The following is a 21,383-nucleotide window of genomic DNA, read 5'->3' on the forward strand; positions in this document are numbered from 1 at the left end:
TATGTATGCACGTGGCAAAATGTATGCCTGTGTACCTGCTTGGGAGCATAGAATACTTTTAATATTTACTGTATCATTTGCTTCTCAAGTTACACAGGGAATGGCCAAGACCATTTGTGGAAGACTGGAAATTGCATTGTGCTTATAGGCCCCCAAAAAGAACAGTTGCATAGGATGAATAGAACTCTGAAAGAGAACCTTATCAAATTAATCATGGAGACTTGCAGGGACTGGGAGGCTCTCCTCCCCTTCACCCTCAAAATGGTCAGGAACATGCCCCTATATCTTGGGACTGACCCCCTTTGAGATCATGTATGGGAGACTCCTTCCCATGATTCCCAAGTAAAATCAGACATATTAGCTTAAATGACTGATAGACATTTATTTGATTCCCTCAGTGCCTTAGCTTATACCTAGAAGGAACACTAGCCACACCTGAGAGACAGCTCTGAGGCTGCTCCTCTTCCTACTCCTCATAATTACCTACAGGTGACTGGGTACTTGTAAATAGACAACAGAAACAGAGTCTTTAACACCCCCACCCCTCCCAGTAATAATCGTATGTAGTTGTGCTAACTACACCCACTTCACTTAAGACAAACAGAATTGCCATCTGCCCCACCACACCCAAGCTTGCCTCAAATACCCTCCTTCAGACCCAGAGGACTTCATAACCATATGGTAGGTGGTCAAGGACAAAAACAGTCCTCTGAAACTCAAATTGCAAAGTTTGTTGTTCTAATAGCCTTGCCTTTAACCAATAGCTGCTCCTTCTCTAACACCCCTCACCAGCCTTACGTCCTAACTGGGATGATCTATAATGCCCCTGTGGGTGACATCCTTCAGCAGGTGCATAGGGTGGCCCCCACAGGCACCTGGTATCCCAACCTCATCTTCGACCTCTAGGACCCTGTGGTCTAGCACCCACCTAAAGGAACATTATTAACATGTCTGTCCAGGCCATAGAATTGAAGTGGCAATATTAGGAGGGGTGGCCATGTTGGAGTACGTGTGCAACTGTGGGTGTGGGCTTTAATACCCCAGGCCTAACTGTCTGGAAATGAGTCTTCACTAGCAGCCTTCAGATGAAGATGTAGAACTCTTAGCTGTTCCTGTATCATGCCTGCCAAGATGCAACCAAGCTCCCACCTTGGTGATAATGGACTGAAGCTCTGAACCTGTGAGCCAGCACCAATTAAATGTTTACCTTTTTAAGACTGCCATTGTCATGGGGTCTGTGTACAGCAGTAAAATCCTAACAAAAACAGAAGTTGGCACTGGGAGTGCGGTATTGCTGTGATAGTCCTGATCATGCTTTTGTTTAGAAGAACATGGATTTGAGGACTTTGGATTTGGAACGTAGAGGAATGCGTTAAATGGAGCTAAATGGGCCATCCTAGTAGCAGTATGGAAGCTGTTGTTGCTGAGAGTAATTTGAACTGTGCATACCTGGCCCAAGAGGTTTCAGAGGAGAAGAATTTCAGTTTGTAGTGCAGAGGTTGTTTTGTGGTATTTGGGTGCAGAATGTGGCTTCTTGCCCTTAGCTGAAGATTCTACCTAAGGCTAAGATAGAGATTTATCAAGGAAGTCTCAAAATAGCCCATCATAGACTTTGTTCTATAGTTCAATCACATGAAAAGCATTTTGAGTAAGTGTAGCAAGTTTAGAAAGGAAAAACATAAAATACATGGTTCAAGTATTAAAGGGGCACCAAGACATGAAATGGAGCCAAATTCTGTGATATAGGAGATAGCAGATTAAGGAAATAGGACTTAGGTGCAAGAGCCTACACAGCTAAATTTTAGATTCAGGCTTACACACACCTTTAATCTCAGGAGACAGGCAGGCAGATCTCTGAGTTCAGGGTCAATCTACAGCACAAGATCCAGGAGAGCCAAGCTAAGGCAGAGAGGTAGTTGGAAAACAGAAAGCTGGTAACAGAATAAGGGGCAACCATGCTGCAGCGCCAAAAAGCAGCAGAACATGCCAGCTTCAGCCATGTGGCTCTGGCTTTGGAGTCCAGCATAAAAGAGACTGCTGAGAAAATTGATGCTGGTTAGCTGGAGCTAAGAAATTGGTGGTTATTAAGAAGAGACCAGCATCACTGAGGTGAAATGTTGTGGGAAGCATATTATGAGAGCAAAAACCAGCTGTGTTCCAGAGATAGCCAAGGTTGTACCACATGCTGAAGCTGTACTTGGTAATGTATAAGAATCACTCAGGTAGTACTGGTTTTGAAGGCATGAAGAGGTCATGTAGAGCAGCTAAGGTTTGGGACTGTGAGAGACCATGGAAGGCCACTGGTGAAGGTGCAGCCACAGTTGCAGCTGATGGCCCAGGACTGAATGGGTCATGCAAAGGAGTTGGAGCTTGGCACCATGAAGAAAGCCTATAAGAGGCTACTGGTGAAGCCTAGTTTCGGCAGAAGGCCCCAGTGTATTGGAGATACCAGTACCATGGGATGCTCAGCAGACACAGCAGCAGCAACAGAGTAGATCAACCTGAGCTTAAATGCTACCGAGGGCAGAGCTGGAGAAGTGATTCCAGCCCCTTGGATGAGCCCAGAAGATAATGTGTGGGTACAAGACATTAAAACAAGAAGCTATAACATCAAGTTGCTTTGGAGAACCCAAGATGTTTGAGATGCCTGAGCTTTAGGCATTCTGCTGAGGGAAGCTGCGAACAGGGAGTGAAACTAACCCAGGAGAAATAAGTTTGTTGCAGTCAACAAAGGTGAATAAGGAATTGGAGATATGAAGACAGCTTTGACATCAGACATGGAGGTGGAGAATTTGTAGTTTACCTAGTTGGTTTCCTTTCTTGCTTTGGGAATTATAGTTAAATGGTGGCATATATCTCAGAACAGACCTTGAATTTTGGACTTTTATCATTGTTGAGTCTGCTATAGACTCTGGGGTCTCTGGAAGTTGGACTAAATATATTTTGCATAATGCTGATTAAGTGTGGCCCCCATTGACTCATAAGTTTGAACAAGCCTATGGGGGTCAGAGAGTGAAATGTCATAGTTTGTAAGTGCTTGGGCCAAGAAAGTGGCAATATCAGGGGGTGTGGCTGTGTTGGAATGGGTATGGCACTGTGGGTATGGGTTTTGATACCCTAGTCCTAGATGCCTGTATGTGAGTCTTCCACTAGCAGCCTTCAGATGAAGATGTAGAATTCTTAGCTCTGCCTCTACCATGCCAACTTAGATGACACCATGCTCTCATCTTCATGATAATGGACTAAACCTATAAACCTGTAAGCCAGCCCCAAGTACATGTTGTCCTTTATAAGACATGCCATGGTCATGGTGTCTGTTCACAGCAGAAAATCCTAACTAAGACATGGCCTAACAAACTCCAGTGAGGAGATCTACAGGAGACATGTACAGTGAGGAGATCTACAGGAGACATCTACAGTGAGGACATCTACAGGAGACATCTACAGTGAAGACATTTACAAGAGACATCTACAGTGAGGACATCTACAGGAGACATCTACAGTGAGGACATCTACAGTTATGACATCTACAGGAGACATCTACAGTGAGGACAACTACAGGAGACATCTACAGTGAGGACATCTACAGTGAGGACATCTACAGTGAGGACATGTACAGTGAGGACATCTACAGCGAGGACATCTACAGTGATGAAATCTACAGTGACGACAACTACAGGAGTCATCTACAGTGAGGACATCTACAGAAGACTTCTACAGTGAGGACATCTATAGGAGACATCTACCGTGAGGACATGTACAGTGAGGACATGTACAGTGAGGACATCTACAGTGATGACATCTGCAGGAGACATCTACAGTGAGGACTTCTACAGGAGTCATATAGTGAGGACATCTACAGTGAGGACATCTACAGACTTCTACAGTGAGGACATCTACAGGAGGCATCTACAGTGAGGACATCCACAGTGAGGATATGTACAGTGAGGACATCTACAGTGATGACATCTGCAGGAGACATCTACAGTGAGGACATCTACAGGGAGGACATCTACAGTGAGGACATGTACAGTGAAGACATCTACAGTGAGGACATCTACAGTGAAGACTTCTACAGATGAAAGGCAGAGCTCACTAGCACAGGAAAGACTCACAACTCAACACCATCTTCAGGTGATCAAAACTGCTTCTAATGTAGAAAAACAACCACAACCCACCAAAGGGACCCTGATCTTTAGAGGAAATTAATGAGAAAATGGAAGCAAGAAAGAGAAAAGGCGCTTGTTTTACCAAAGTGAAGTTCATCAATTTTGAATGATGAGAATTTCTTCCAGATGACTAACCAAGATCCTACCTTTAGACAGAGCCTCTTTGTGAAAACACCATTGAGAGGCCACATCTGACAAAACCCAGGTATGCTACCTGCAGATCTTCTCTTCCCTGTTTGTTCCCCCATATCCAATGCTCCAGTCTCAGCACCAGCTCTTTCAGTAGAGCACCCATGACATCTCTCCGTCTCCCAACCCCCAGCTCCCTTCTCCAGGTGATCACACAGGTCTTCCCCTGCTGCCTCCATCACCTTTTTAGTTGCTTATTTCCAACCCCAACTCCAGCAGTGCCCTGGGACCCTGCTACTGTAAAAATCACTTTGCCAGGGCCAGAAGCAGGGTAAAGGTGGACCTCCATTTCACCTTTGATCCTGGGATCCAATCCCATAGTCTCCTCCACAGATCTGTGGGTAGAAATCATCTGGGACCTCCCTTTCCTCTCTGACCCCAACCCCAAGGGATCACAAAGATCTTCTCTTCCAACCTTCCTTTCTCCAGATCATTCCAGTATCCCAGTTCCAATACCAGTAATCATTCCCCATGAACACACCAGCTGAGCAGGCAAGGGAAACAGACAATACACAACTAATATAATCTACAAAAATCCAGACAGGAAACAGAAACCAAGGAACAAATTGCCCACTGATAAAAAGAAAGCTCCAGACATCAGCACTTAGACCTATAATTATCTCAAACCCAGATGCCTAGATAACCAGAGCAAAAACACAATTACTAACAACCAGCGCAAAATGTCTCCATCAGAGCCCAGCTGTTGCACCACACCAGGACCTGAATATTCTAGCACTGTTGAAGCACAAAAAAGAGACCTTAAAATAACTGTATGAAGATGATAGAAGTTTTAAAGAGGATATTATTAAATCATTTAAAGAAATTCAAGAAAAGAAAAATAGTTGAAGAGAAACAATAAAACTATTCTAGACCTAACGATGGAAATAGAACCAATACAGAAAACAGAAACTGAAGGAATTCTGGAAATGACAAATCCAGGAATTTGTGCAGGAAGTATGGAGGCAAACTTCACCAACAGAATAGAAGCCATGGCAGAGAGAATCTCAGGAGTGGACAATACCACAGGAGAAATGGATACACTGGGCAAAGAAAACACTAAATCTAAAAACTTCCAGACACAGAACAACCATCATTGTTCCTGTCTGAAGGAACTGCAGGGACACAAATGGAGAGGAGCCTTAGGAAAAGGAGGTCCAGTGACAGGCCCAATTTGGATCCAGCTCAAGGGGAGGCTCCAAGGCCTGACACTATTACTAAAGCTATGGGGTTCACACAAAAAGGGGCCTATCATGACTGCCACCTAAAAGACCCAAAAAGTAGCTGAAAGAGACAGTTGCAGATATTTACACCCAATAAAAGTTTCTGACCCCTGTGGTTAAATTAAGGAAAAGCTGGAAGAAGCTGAAGAGGAGGCAGACCCTGTAAGAAGACCAGCAGTCTCAACTAACCTGGACCCCTGAGATCCCTCAGACACTTGGCCACCAACCAGCTGATGCAACCACAACCATCAAGCATGCACCAGCTGATATGAGGCTCCCAACACACATGCAGCAGAGGACTGCCAGGTCTGGAGTCAGTCAGAGAAGATGTACCTAACCCTGAAGAAATTGGTGGCCTCAGGGAGTGGGGAGGCCTGGTGGTTGAGGAATATGGCCTGGGGACAGTTTCCTGGTGGCGGGGGCAGGACTGGAGAAGGTGTGGGATCTGGAACAGTCAGAATGTGGACCAGGAGAGGCTGAAATCTGGACTGTAAATTAAGATTAAATAATTTTTTTAAAAAAATAATAGTGTTGGGGTTTTGTGTAAGCTCCACCCCACACCTACCTGGCAATAGCCAGGTATGCCCCGCCCCAGAGATCTGGCCCACTATAAGAAGGGCTACTTGCTCCTCCTCTCTCTCTTTGCTCACCGCTCTCCCACAGACTTACCTCTCTGCCCCTGGGGCTCTTCCCCCCTCTCCACGTGGTCATGGCTGCCTCCACACTCTCTCTCTCTCTCTTTCTCTCTCCTCTCTCTCTCCCTCTCTCCCTCTCTACCACTAACTCCCATCCCCTATTCTGAATAAACTCTATTCTATACCATGTCCGTGTTCACTGACTCCTGCACCGAATCGTTTTTACTCCTTCATTGGTGCGTTGACTCGGATACGAGAAACACCTGGGATATTAAGCCTCTTCCATCAATGGGTAAGTCTGGCACTTCCCGCGTTTGCCCGCAAGACTCTGGTGTTCTGTTCCCTCCCGTTCCCTCCCTTTCTGGTTTCCTTGTTTTCCCGCGCGCTGGCTTGTTGGTCCCTGGGGCTCATGGCGCTGGCTGCCAGAACCGCCTGGCCTTCCCAGCCGTCCCGGAGCCGCGGTAGAAGTGGGCCTGGCGGCGGCCGTTCGCCGGCCCCGCGGCGGCCGTTCGCCGGCTGGGGGCCGTCCCCCGCCTCGAGCCCCGCGGAGGCCGTTCGCCGGCTAGGGGCGGTCCCCGCCGCGAGCCCTGTGGCCCATGCAGCCCATGCCAGAGCCCCCTCCCGCTCCAGAACTGCTGCCGAAGCCACCTCTGCAGCTTCTACAACAGTTCCGCCCCTCCCGCGTCGTTGCTAGGATACGAAACAAACTATTTCCAGCCACTGTGCTAACTTCCTACTTCCGCTGCTGACAGGAAGTTCCGCCCCGCGCATGCGCGATCACTGATGCCTCCTTGGCTCTCAGAGACCGCTGCAGCAAGCCCGTACTAACTTTCCCTGCTACAGTTTTCTCGCTGACAGTCTACCATCAGAGCCAAACCAGGTTCTGGTAACGCAACTGTTACACATGGTGCGGTCTCCAGGCTCTCAGAATCGGCTACACTCCATCCCTGCCGAGCGATGCTGCCTCCTCGCCGCAGCAAGCCTACACCCTTTCCAGTGGCTGCGCCCCACCCCCCACCACCATACTGTCCCACTCTGCTGGCTACAGTGCAGATTTCTAGGGCCTTTACCTGCAAAAGCCTAGCCACAGCCCACGTGCCCATCAATTCTAGTACCCGATTCTTTTACAGTTCTACAGCTTCTCCCTATCACCCTGTCTTCCCTCTTCTACACTGCGTGGTCTCCCACAGCAGTCCATGACTGGTCTTACAGCCACGCACAGGCAGGTGAAGCAAGGTTGGGGGACCGGGTCCCACAGCCAAGCTGTCCACACTGACTTCCACGTTCCCGGATATCGGATTGCACTTCCTTAGCAAACACCATCGGCCCAATAAGGTAAGGTCTTTCAGTTGGCTGGGCGGTTTCTTAAGTTCAGAAGAGACCTGGCCAGTTTCCTTCTAGAGCTAGGTGCCGCTTGGCTAACACTCGTTTTACGACGCTCATAACCCCAGGTGTTTTTCCGTTCCAGAAGTAATCCTGACTCTCCCTCATTGGCTTCCAGCTGTTCTGAAAATCCTGGGGCCCCAGGTGGATTATCTTCTCCCGGCTTTTTGCCTCAGCTCCCAGGTTTCCGCACGACGGTCCGGACTCTCTGGCTTAGCTGCCGTTTCTTTGTTAAACACTATCCGGGACGCCGGTAGTGGTATAACAATGCCCCCCCCCACACCTGATGGGTAATAGCGTCTTCGCCGGTACCCCCAGGAAGCCATCTTAGCTGCCTCCTGGAAAATCTCAAGTCTCTGAACTAATAAACCTCTACAATAAGGTCTGGACTCCATATAAACTAGATAATAATTCAAAATGGCCACCTAATGGCACCCTAGATCTAATGGTTTTAAGAGATCTTAATACATACTATAAGCAATCCGGTAAATGGGACCAAATCCTATACATTTAAGCTTTTATCTATCTTTGGTCTAAGCCTTCTCTTTGCCCTACCTGCTCCCCATCTGTGTTCCCACACCCTTAGCTCATTTGCTCCTATAGGCTGTGTGCTCAAGTTGATGTTAACAAGCCTAAATCTGCCTAGACATCACAATTTTATCCATTGCTGCCAGCTTTCTTTCTGTGATCCTAGCATCTTTACCAACCAAGACAATATACTTTCCTCTACCTATACAACCTGTCAAAGCTACTTAAGATTTCCATTCCTAGTCTCTCTTTAACTATTGCTCTCCTATCTTGCGCTCAATCTTGTCAGAAGTTTGTTATTAGATTTAAGACAGACAGAATTCCCAAAGGCCTGACAGCTTCTCCCAAGAGGTCTCAGAAGAAAGATGGACACCGCCACAGGATGTCTCAGAAGAAAGACGGACACCGCCACAGGATGCTGCCTGAAAGTGCAGTGGACAAAACCGGATACCTTGAGTCAAATGACTTAGCTAAACAAAGGTAAGCCATTTCTCATGTCATGGGTATCCATTCCACAGAGAAAAGCCGTGCATCTTCTGTGCTTGAAAGCCACACTGACAGCCAAAGTCACCATAGAGACCAAAGACCACAAAGAACTGCTGGCTACTGGAATCTGTCATTCTTTAATAATATGATTGCTAAGTTATTGTTTATTCCTCAGACTTCTGACTACATTGACAGCTAGACAGTTATCTCCTTACCTAAACTCTGTTTCCATTAAACACTTCATATTTCCTCTTATTGCTCTGCCACTGTCCCAACCTTCAATTCTATTCCTTCTGATCCACAAAGGCTCATCTTAAAGACTGTTCATGTGGTTAACTCATATTGTTATCTCTTTAATAAACTTGTTAGCTACAGGAAACCTACCCAAATCTACTGCTCATGGACCAAGTAGGCTCCATCCAGATAAGTACATCTGCCCAAGTTCCCACTTTACTACCTTTCCGAAGGGTGGGATTCCTCTGGGTTTCAATTGTACACCTTAAGAAAAATTTTCCTTTCTCCCAAATGTACTTAGTCTTACTCCCTAACTATACTAATGTGTTCCAACATCTTGTCAAGTCCAGGCCCTTGCCATATCCAGGACAGTTCCAGAGAAGCAACCTTCAGATGCTCCAATCTCCTCTCAGCTTCTCCAGACGCAGACAGCTTCTACTGGACCTGTTCTCCTGACTTATCTTCAAATGGCTCTACAAACCCTGGACAGCAAAGAAGCAGCCAGTCCTCCTGGGACTGGACAATCACCCCCCATACCCCTTTCTCTAGGTTCCCCAGAGACACGCCGCCCCATTGTCAGCATGAAGCAGCCAGATCACAACAACGACCCTATTCCTGCTTCGCCGTATGCGCCGTCACTTCTTTTCTTTTTTCTTTTTTCTTTTTCTTTTATTAATAAACCAAACATTGGGGACTGTTGGGGTTTTGTGTAAGCTCCACCCCACACCTACCTGGCAATAGCCAGGTATGCCCCGCCCCAGAGATCTGGCCCACTATAAGAAGGGCTACTTGCTCCTCCTCTCTCTCTTTGCTCACCGCTCTCCCACAGACTTACCTCTCTGCCCCTGGGGCTCTTCCCCCCTCTCCACGTGGTCATGGCCGCCTCCACACTCTCTCTCTCTCTCTTTCTCTCTCCTCTCTCTCTCCCTCTCTCCCTCTCTACCACTAACTCCCATCCCCTATTCTGAATAAACTCTATTCTATACCATGTCTGTGTGTGTGGTCCCTTAGGGGCAGAGGTGCCCGGGCAAGGGCCCGCCCGGACACCTTCCCCCACGCCGCCTAGCCACACTCACCTAACTCACCTATATTCTCACCTAACCCCTTATATATTCCCCCTACTTCATCATCATCCTTTACTCCTTCAAATAGTATACAATTTTGAAGATTATAGTAAAAATTAAGTGGACCAATGAGATGTGAATTCCTTAGTGTCTAATAAGTGGCAAATGAAGGCCATGATCATCATAATCTTTTAAACTAAAAAATATATTTTAATCTTTGGAAAATAACAAAAAAAAAACAAAAAAAAGGAAGGAAGGAAGGAAGAGAAGAGAAGAGAAGAGAAGAGAAGAGAAGAGAAGAGAAGAGAAGAGAAAAGTCTGGCTTCTTCTAGTCTCCAGGCTGAGGGGGTGCTGTCCTCCTACACTGTGTCCCAGGAAGTCACTGGCTTGCTCAAAATAGAAACAGCTGTGCTCCCACACCCCCACCTTCACCCCTCCTGCCATTGCCATCCCTACCCCACCCCCACCCCAGGCTTCAGGAATTCACAAGGTAGTTTTTAACATAGAAAAACCGTGTTCCCCCCTCCCAACATCACCCCGCTGCCCCCATCTGATCTCTGGAACTCACCTTGTCTCCCCGAACACAGACAGACAGAAAGACAGCAGGCACAGCAAGACCAAGTGGCAGGAAAAGACCTTGGCAGCAGCAGCCAGCTCCATAGCTCCTTCTCTAGACCCTGGCGCCCAAAGGTGTGATTTTAACTGACTGAAAGGGAGGGAAAGCCTTGGTCACATTCTGCTGATGGCCCAGACCTCAGAAAGGTTTTAAAACTTGGAAAGGCCTAGGAGTTCAGGGGAATGCCTTTTCCTTGCTGTAGTGAAAACCGCAGCCCCTGCAGACTGGGGCCTGTGCCCTGCAGACTGAGGTGTAGCCCTGCTCTTGTATCTAGTCTCAGTGCTTTGCAGGGTGGAGTCAGGAAGGAACGCAGCTGCGCATGGCATGTGCGCCCTAGCACGTGATGAGAAGATGAGAAGCGCAGGAAGATCAGGAAGGGGAAAGAGCAGGAAGAGCTGTGACAGGAAGTTGTTCCATGGTTACCAGGGGGGACAGGGTGAGTGACTGGAGGGAGCACTGGGTGGCAGGGCAAGGGATGGAACCAGGCGGGCATGGTGTGGAGACCTACAGAGAATCAGAAGCTCCAGGCTTCTGAGTCCTTGGTTTGCAGATTCCTCAGGAGCACAGCCATCAGCCTTAGTCCTGAGAGAACCCCAGCAGCAAACCTGGACAGAAGCCAAAGAAAGAGAGGAAGTCACCCTGGCTGCAGTGTGCTTGCTTCTGTGGAGACACCTCCACATGTGAACCCCAACACCTCTGCTGCATCCAGCTTCCTGCTGCCCACCAGGGCTCCTTCAGCCCCTCTCTGGCTGTAACTATCCATTTCCCCACCCCCACTTCTCTCTCTCAGAGTTGTTGACTGTCCAGTCAGCCAGCTCTGCTTTTATTTCTTTATTTTACTTTCTTTCTTTTTTTCTTTCTTTCTTTCTTTCTTTCTTTCTTTCTTTCTTTCTTTCTTTCTTTCTTTCTTTCTTTCTTTTCTTTCTTTTGCTTTTTCTTTCTTTCTTTCTTTCCTTCCTTCCTTCCTTCCTTCCTTCCTTCCTTCCTTCCTTTCTATCAATACTGCCACCCCAATACTCTTGTATTTTGAGAACAGAGGTCAGCTTTGGTTATTCACAGGTCTTGAAGTGCATCTTGTTTTTTGAAGCAGAGTCTCCTCTGAAATTAGGAGTTCCTGGATTTGACTAGACTAACCAGCTTTCAAAATCTGCAAATCTTCCTGTGACCAGGATTACAGCACAAACCACCATTTCTGGAGTTTTTCCTTGGTTGATGGAGGATGAAATGTAGGACCTCTTGCTTATAAGGCTGGAGTTTCAAAATGAAAGCAACTTCTCAGCTGCTGTGGTGGCCCTTGCCCTCCATCCCAGCTCTTGGGAGGTGGAGGCAGACAGGAGGACCCCTGGTGAGTTAAAGGCCAGGCAGAGTTCAGTGGTGAGATACTCTCTCAAAAACAAATCATGTGCGAGTGAGTGTGTGTGTATCACCTATATACACACATACACATGAATACATATGTTATATGCATTCATATGTACACAGACACCAGCAAAAATCAGTTTCAGAGAAAATGTTACTAAGGCAGGCAGGGGTTGTGGACTCTGCTGACACTTGGCCCTTCTGTTTTCTGTTTCTGCCTCTGGAAGGGTGAGAGAACTGGTGCCAACCACTGACCTGTCCCTTAGAACCCTCTCTCACCTACTTGCTGCCTGCTGGGATCCCTAGAACCAGTGAGCAGCAGCTCCCAGGCCTTCTTTGATGGAAACACGGGAGGCACTTTTGGTAATAGGTCCAAAGACAACTCAGAACCATCTGTTTTGGGTCTCCTCATCAGTGTTCCTGTTACTCTACAGCCCCAGGGGAGCAGGGTGTGGTTTCAAAAGGACATCATTGCTTGCCAATGCAAGGTTGTCCTCTTCCAGAGGGTTTCGGTTGGAGTCAGAGTTCACAGACTCTGATTCATTGTGCCTGGTCCACGATCAGGGAAAAAGTGTTCACATCAAATGGACACAGTGACTTAGCTGCAGGCCCTAGGGGTCAGAACACTGCAGGGCCAGTGCCTCCCAACCCCTCTGTGGCAGAGCCCCAGTCATCTGCGGGGTCCTAGAGGTCCTCTCATGCTTTGTGCTAGAGAAAAATGCAGGGATGCTGGGGTGGAGGGGCCAGGAGAATTCAATTCAATGGAACCCAGAACTGAGGTCTTGGAAAAGCAATAGTCATCAGGGGTTTCATCATCCAGGATAGGCAACAGGAAGTCTAGCCTGTCAGAGAATGTTTAAGGTGGGAAGAGATTCAGATGGACTAGATTTGTTCTTGTGTTTTTGGTTTGTTTGTTTGTTTTTTACAGCTTTATTAATGTAGACCACTGGGACCCTTATGGAAGAAAAGACCAAACTTACATCAGTCTCTGGACCAGCAGGCAGGAACCAAACCAGATCAGACAGGCAAGAATGCATTGCCACAGGGCAGGTTTGCTTCTGACCCAGGACACTTGCCTGGGAAGTCAGGCCACTGTCCTTTCCAGACCCACCCCAATTTCATCTTTTTGACCAAGTCTCATGGCTGGCTGGCCTGGAACTCACAGAGATTCTCCTGCCTTTACCTTTCTAATGGCTTAACAAAAGTCATAAGCCAGACAGCATAGCTCCTACCCCTGATATTTGTAAAATTATAATTAAAGCCTGACTTTTAAACCAGCCAGGTCTTAGAACTACAGATGGACAGGTATCCAAGGTCTCCCCCATGCACCCTCATTTTACAAGTGGGAGACTCCTCAGAGCACATTTATGGACATCCCCTGCCCTGCAGGGGAAGTGGGGGAGGCTCAGATTAGAGACACAGTTGAAGACAGCTGCAAACTAGAGTGCTGTGCTTGCCTCTGGAGCTCCTGGACCTAAGAGCTAGAGTTCTTTCCTGACATGGAGACTTGCCACTTGCTAGGGGACATCCAACAGCATAAGATGAAATGCATTCCACAAAAGCAGCAGACATCATCATGCTAAGCCTTTCACATAGGTGCAGAGGGCTGGGGCCTGTGTGAGTGAATCTTCCTGCTGCCAGGGAGAAAGGAGAAAAAGAATCAGTCGACCAGGAAGACCCCCATTCTTCCTGCTAGGCTGGGCCTGTTGAGCATAGGTATGGGCAGGTTTCTGTCACCATTTTTTTTTCATGCTAGGGGTGACCCAGGACTTCGGGCATGCTAGGAACAGCTCTGCTTCTAAGTTGCTACATCCCAGCCTCCCTCTCCCTCCTCCCTCTCCTCTTCCTTTACCCTTTTTGATAGAAGAAATGTACTTCAAGTAATATGACATAAAACCTTCCATCCCCCCCCCCAAATAGTCTATCTTTAAAGTAAATGATAATAAACAAATGAAACCCCGACCAGTTTGAACCAGTTTGGGAAGGAAAAGGTGTTTGTTCAAATTCACCATTTATCCAACAGACACCATCATGGGCTATGTAACCCACACCCCTTTCTTTATTTATTGTATTTATTTTGTGAGACAAGATGTCATATATCCCAGGCTGGCCTAGAATTTATAAGACCTCTTGAATTTTGTGGAGGGCTGGGATCACAGGCATTCATGGTGAAGTGTGGTTTGCATTTTGCTAGGGATCAGATTGAACCCAGCATTTTCTGCACAGTAAGCAAGAACTCTAACTGAGCAGGTGCCTCAACCTCAGTCAGTGAGTCTTTCTGCTAATAAAACAGCATCCTCTAGGGTCTCTGAGTTCAAGGCCAGTCTAGTCTACAGAGCAATTCCAGAACTGCCAATGCCACACAAACCCTATCCAGAAAACTTAATTAAAAATAATAAAATAAATACAATTAAATTTAAAAATTAACAAAACCAAAACCTCCATTTTCCCCTCAAACAGGAAAGGGTTGTGTTCCCTGATATTGGATAATTCTGTAGGGTTTTTTTCCTTATTCCAGAGAAATCTATCCAGAACCTGCTATATTGATGGAGACAATACCAGACCAACACACATGAAGCTGTGGGTTCCCCACAAGGAAACACCCCACAGAAACAGGTATGTGGCACACATGTACTCTGAGCACTTGCAGAAAGGAGCAGGAAGATCAGACATTCAGGTTCATATCAGATCCCACAGAGAATGCAAGACCTTGTTTTGAAAAAAAAATTCTGAGCTTCTTTGCTGGAGGGCTGACTCATCAGTGACAAGTATTTAACTGGCTTACAGGGGACCCAAGTTCTATGCCCAGGACCCATGTCTGGCAGCTCACAACTCAGGGTCTGCAGATGGACACATCGGTTTTAGCATAAAAAAAGTACATTTACATTTTTTAAAAAAGAAAATTGCATCAATGTAGCTATTCACGTGACTGGCTCATGAAGTTGTTAGGCCATGATTTGATACACGAAACAGATAAAAATGTAAAGAGTACTTTTGCCAGGCAGTGGTGGAAACAGCCTTAATTCCTAGCACCAGGGAAGGATAGGCTGGCAAATCTCTGAGTTTAAGGACAACCTGGTCTGAGAACAAGCTCCAGGACAGCCCTAGCTGGATAGAAAAAACATGTCTAGAAACAAAATAGAACAAAACAAAATTAAATTAAAAATATTTTTCATACATGGGTAAAAATCATGCTTGAACTTATTGTTCTTTATGGAGAGGGTGCTGTAACACCAGGACTGTGTGCTTGTTTGCTCTGTGTCAAAATACCAACTACCTCAGATAGACAGACAGACAGACAGATGGGCAGATGGACAGACAGACAGACAGGAGTGCAGGGAAACAGAGAGCTGATTTCTCCTTCCTGTTGGGTCATTAGATGAAGGCTTGTCATCCCTGTACATGATCTGTTTCTTCCCAGGATCTGTCACTTGAAAACTTTTACAGAGCTTTACATGTGTATGTGGGTTGTGCTGTCTAGCAACGCTCTAGGGTTACCCCTCTTGGTAACAAGGAGGATCATGGGGAGAGAATGGGCCTTGTCCCCTCAGAATCTCCATATTTCAGTGAACGCCCTTCAGTCATGGCTCGTGCTCCTGGAACTTAGTACTCAGTTTCTGCATGGAGACCACTGCTGTGTCTGTCTCCCAGGGGGAACTCTGCTTGCTTCATTGTCTTTTAGTGTTCATGCAAGGGGGTGTTTTCCTGTGGTTACCTTCATCTGGTGCTCTAATATTTTACAGTTGCTTCTCCCTCAGGCATTTCAGTTGGATTAGGAGAGGACATGAATTTCCCATCTTTCCCTACAATTTAGTGTACACTTCTCCTGAGTCCCCCAGAGTCAACCCATCAGCTTCAGATGACTAATTCTGAGCTGACACAGGATCAGACATGCAGACACAGACAAATACATGTGACACTTATGTTCCCTGAGAGCTTCTGAAGCAGAGTCTGTATGAGGTAGAGTGCACTTTAGAGAAGATTGTTTCCTGAATAGATTGGTAACATAAAGAAGCCAAGGGCAAGGGCTTAATAATGTGACAAGTGGAAGCATGGTGTGAGGACAACTCAGGAATCTGAGAGCCATCAGAGTGACAGGTGAACATATGAATGGCTTCAGGGCCAGTGAGATGAGGTTCTCTAGGCACTGGGAGTCTATCAGGTATGATAGGGTTCAGAGTTGGCCTTGTTAGGTGATGTCCCTGTGGCAGAGCACATCTGGTCTGTGTCAGTAGAGATTGTCCTCTCACAGAAAACATCTCTTCTCTCTTTCAACAAACATCTTCCTTCTGCCCCAGAACTGATTTGTTCACTAAGGGACACTTGCCTGCAATCAGGCATAAGGGAATAAGGTGGATCGTGCATCTAAAGAGGAAAAGTGAACACCTTGTCTCATACAATTATTGTCCTGTGGGTCAGGATGGACCTGTGGCTCCTCACAACCCTGGGATCCAACCCATGCCACATCTGCATGTGGAATTCCCAGGGTTACCATGCTTGCCTCTATAGAAATGGGTCAAGCTGATGGTACCTAATGCTCTCCATGGTACTTCTGAGAATGCTTGCTGGGTCCAGAAGAAAGTCCACACTTAGCTTCTACACTTCCTCCTTCAGGTACCTGAAATCTTGGTCCCTTCAAAGACACTTTTAATGATTTGGCAGATTAGTGCCTGAATTTAATTTTCCTGGGGCTTTTGAACACCACAGGCCCAATTTTCCTAAAAGAAGATACAGGGAAATCTCTGAGTTCGTCTTTCACAAATATCAATTTAATTCTCAGAGTTATAACAAACATATCAAGAAGCCTTATATCCTCTACTAAGAGTGAGGCAGGGCCATGCACCTAGTGGAGGTGTCTGATGTGAACCTGGGTAGACAGAGGGGCTCCTGTCGCTGCTAGCGTTGGACAGGCTTTCAGCCTCTGCTCTGAATAGTGATGATGTTGTGATGGCCTTGGACCACCTGGGATATCTTCATTTGCTTCCTTCCTCCTGGCTGGACTCAGGGCACTGATTGAAGCTAACAGACCCAGAACATGATGGCTTTCCACTAGGCTCCTCCTGAGGTCCATGTCTACACTTGTGTCCTCTCCAACACTGTGGCTGTAGGATGGTAGCATCGGGCATCCTCTGGTGATCTTCTAAAATGCAACAACACATGTGTGAGGGACTGAGAAACTCAGCTGCACAGGGCATCTCTCCAGCTGTGGTTACCCTGCTCCACACTGCTCCCCAAGCTGCCTCCTCCTCTGAACCTTCCTCCCCCCCATCTCCTAGCTCCCACCCCATCCAACCCTCCCCACCCTCAGAATCTCCTCCTCTTCCTTCTCCCACTTCCTCTTCCTAGCATGGTCAGTACCTTCCTGTTGTCTCCTTCTTGTGCAATGTGCCAGATACTCATTATAGATGCCTGATGGCATGCTAGATCTGTTGGTAGGTTCAATTTAACCATAATCCCAGTGTCTACACCTAGATTCCCCATTTATCCTACCATATACATACACAAAAGTATAATCTGCCAGTTGACACAGACATGAGTAAAATAGAGACATTCAAGTAAACAAATATACCTGGGTCCAGCCTGATGGTTTTCTTAGGATGCCTTCCCCGTGTTTCATTTTTGTGGGGAGATTTTTTTCTGCCTCAGACGAGATCTGTTTTGTGTTGGAATACAACAGCACAAACTCAGGAGGTTTCTTCCCATCTTCCTGGCCCACCACTTAAACCCTCTGGGTGGGCCCCTGCTGGGTTCCGGCATATCCTTTGCTGAGGTGGTGGGGTGGTCTGCTGTGCTTTCCTTGCTCTGGCTATTCTTGGCTCCAAAGTGCATGGAGGAAATGCAGGGCGCACTCCTAGAACTTATGTGGGCTTGGCCCATTGTGGGTGTTGTCTGGAGTGTCCTGCAGGGAAGGACACCAGGCCAACTAACACTTCTTGCTCTCCTCTCTCTAGGAGTGAAATGACCTTCACTCGTGTAAGATGACCAGTGTAATGCTCGTTGCATTTCTCTACATCTTTGTTCAAGGTTGAAAGTGGCAGGATCATCAGGGGAAGGTAAAGGTGTCCTCAGTGGATTCATGGGCTTAGAACGGGTCAGGCTGTCACATTCATGTTGTTTCACAGCCTGTTGTTTCAGGAAACTATAACAGGCCATGTCCTGGTTGTATTTTTTACGAAATAGAGAGTCTTTTATATCTTCTTCTCTGAAGCCAAGGTGACCCATGGCTTTTATAATGGCCACATCTGGGCCGAGGGTGGGCAGCTCCTCACGAGGATGCGTGAACACCTGGGAATCTTCTCTGACCCAGGGATGCTTCAGAACTTCACCAATGGTTGGCCTCTGTTTGGGGTCTGCGGTAAGTAAAAGTCTAACCAGGTCCTGGAGTTCTCTTGATAGGCGAGAGGGGACAGGATACTTGCCTGACACAACCTGTCTTCGAAAATGTAGTAAGTTGGAAGCATCAAATGGTACCCTTCCGGTGATCATAAGATACAAAACGATACCCAGGGTCCATACATCGAGCTTGTGGCCGTCATATAGTCTGCCAAGGAGGAGCTCAGGCGCAGCAAAGGGGAAAGTCCCACAGTGATAGCTCAGCCGCTGTCCTGGCTTCACTTGGGCACTCAGCCCAAAGTCAATTACTTTTATTTTTCCATTGCTATCTATCATGATGTTGTCCGGCTTGAGATCTCTATGAACTATACCTTGGTCATGGCAATAGTTCATAGCATGTAAAATTTGTCTGAAGATTGCCCTGGCTTCATCCTCCTGCAGGTGGCCAGCCTCTAGGATGTGGTGGTAAAGTGACTTGCCCTCACACAACTCCATGATCAGGTATACTCTCTTCTCTGTCTTGATGACTTGGAACAGAGAGATAATGTTGGGGTGATTTAAAGTCATCATGCTCTCCACCTCTGATGTGACAGGATGGCACCAGTTCTCTTGCTTGGGTATCATTTTCACAGCCACGGGGGTGCCTGTGAGGCGGTGATGGGCCAACTTCACATTGGAGCTGCCTCCGTGGCTAATGGTCTTTCCAAGGATGTACTGAGAGTGAAAACTCTCTGTGTTAGAAAAGCTGGACTCAGATCTGAGGTTCTCTGAATCCTCTTTACTCCCAAAACTCATTTGGGGCAACAAGGTATAAATGCTACCTAAGAGGTAGAAAAAAGAGAAAGGGAAGAAAGAAAGCTATGATGAAATCTAAATAATGAGAAACTAAGCAAAACAGAAAACTAAAACCCAACAAAAATAACAAGAGTAGATACACAAAAAAGTAAAGTCAAAGGAAAAGCCAAGGAAATCCAAAATAAAAAGCCCAAGGCAAAGTCTATAGGAGTGGATGCTCAGCTCACCAACACTAAGAAGGAATATTACTAATTGTGTAAAAAGAAAAAGTTATGAGGAAATGTATAAATGATCAAAGAAATTTAAAAAATCAATAATTTGAGAATCTAAGCAATATAAAATTAAATGAAAAGAGAAAAAGGAACTCCAAACAAGCAAAACTATATAAAAGTTAAAACACTAGAGATAAAAACAAAATATAACAAACTCACCAAAATTTCTAGAATATGCGAAGAAATATAAAAACACTGAGAAAACAACTTAATGAATAATTGGGAATGATTGGGATAGGGATGTGGAAACGAATATCTCGGGATTCATACAAATGTTTGATATGTATATATATATTTCCAATCCTTAGCCATCACAGTGTTGAAAACTAATTGTAGTTTGATATTTTATCTAATTCTAATGAGATGGCCAAGGGCCCATTGCTGGTATGGGTGGATGTGGGGGATGGAAATCCTCTTCTATGCTGTCCATGGGAGGATATAAGCTGGTGTGGCCACTGTAAACAAACGTGTGGGTATTCCTCAGAAAACTAGAACTAGATGTGCCACGTGACCCAGCTGTCCCACTCCTGGGATATACTCAAGGGACTGCTTTTCTTACTGCACAGACACATGTACATCCATGGTTAGTAAACAGCCTAGATGTCCATTCATCTAAAGAATGGCTAGTGAAATGTGGTACCTTCACTCAGTGGAATGTTATTCAGCTAGAAAGAAAACTGACATCATGAAGATTCCAAGTAAATGCATGGAACTAGAGGACATTACAGTGAGCTAACCTAGACTCAAGAGAACAAACATGGCATGTTCTCAAACAGGCACATCCTTATTCGACAGATTTATTAGTACACCTCTCTTATCTTAGAGAAATTACATTTATTAGTATAACATTTGATAGTGTAACTGTCAAGTCTCAGAGAAATTTCCTTGTGCAATAACACAAAACTCACAACTGGTCAAAGACTGGAGACTAAGGGTTAACAAACAGCTCAGACAAAAATTGGGATGGCTACATTATACCTTACCTCCCTCCCTCACTGCCTGCCTCACTCCCTCTTTCTTTCCTCCCACCCTACCTCCTTACATCCCTTCCTCCCTCACTGGCTCAGAGACTATCATGGAAAAAAGGGAACAGAGACTTTGTAAGAACCACAGGTTGGGAAGAGCCAGAACAAAATATGTTCTTTATACAACAAGACCACTGCACCCATGAATTTACAACAGAGTGGCTGCCAGCCTGAGATCTGCACAAAATCATGCACTCAACCATGACTAACCCATAGTGGGAACATTGACAGTTGATGACATCTAGGAAAGAGAGAGGCATTATCCTTAAGGATGTGGCTCCTGGAATGTCAACCATACTCCAGTTGAAGTCCTCACACACATGAACATATGACAGCAGGCTATTAAAAAAGAAATGAATGTGTGGGTTGTGGGAGTGGCTGGGGTGAAGGAACTGGGAGGAGTTGAAGAAGGGCAGGGAGTGACTTGGATCCAAACACACTCTATGGCGGTCTGAAATTCTCAAAAAATATTATCAATTTTTAAAACCACAAAAAATCTAAAAACTTAAAACCCCAAACAAAGCCAAAACAGAAACAACCAAAAATGCAATAAATATGAAATCCTAGAAGAATATGAGACCGCCAAAACTGTCACAAAATTCCCCAAAATGTAAATGTCATAAAAACAAAAGAGAATTTCAAACAAAAACCTCAACAAACCCTGAAAGCCAAAAACCAGCCTAGCAAAGAAACCAGAAAATTAAATCCAAAGCATAAAAGGTTAAAACAAATAACCCCCAAGGTGGTAGTGGTACTTACCTTTAATCCCAGCATTCAGGGGGCAGAGGCAGGTGGATCTCTCAGATTGAGGCTGGCCTGGTCTACAGAGCAAGCTCCAGGGCAGTCAGGGATACACAAAAAAAACCTGTCTCAGCAACGAAAATCGACAAAAAACAAAACAAAACCCCTCCAATATCCATAGGTTGGGGAGACATTTCCGTACTTAAATAGCAAAACACAAGTGCCGAATTTGGGTCATTAGAAACCCTGTATAGAAACTTTCAACCGAGTAATTGTAATTTCAGATTATGACGTGGATCAAAGATCCCAACATAAACCAGGACATACTAATGCT

General features: G+C 46.0%; 1 protein-coding gene across 1 annotated transcript; it reads right to left on the bottom strand.

The window, feature by feature from the left end:
- Positions 1–6,498: 6,498 nt before the first annotated feature.
- LOC127674205 (sperm motility kinase 4A-like) lies at positions 6,499–19,011 on the bottom strand. Its single transcript, XM_052170042.1, has 2 exons — positions 17,812–19,011; positions 6,499–6,903 (listed from the first exon to the last, which is right to left on the bottom strand). The coding sequence occupies exons 1-2, from the start codon at positions 19,009–19,011 to the stop codon at positions 6,499–6,501; spliced, it is 1,605 nt and encodes a 534-aa protein (XP_052026002.1).
- Between the last annotated feature and the right edge of the window lie 2,372 nt (positions 19,012–21,383).

Source organism: Apodemus sylvaticus, chromosome 23 (assembly GCF_947179515.1).
Source record: "Apodemus sylvaticus chromosome 23, mApoSyl1.1, whole genome shotgun sequence".
Lineage (NCBI taxonomy): Eukaryota > Metazoa > Chordata > Mammalia > Rodentia > Muridae > Apodemus > Apodemus sylvaticus.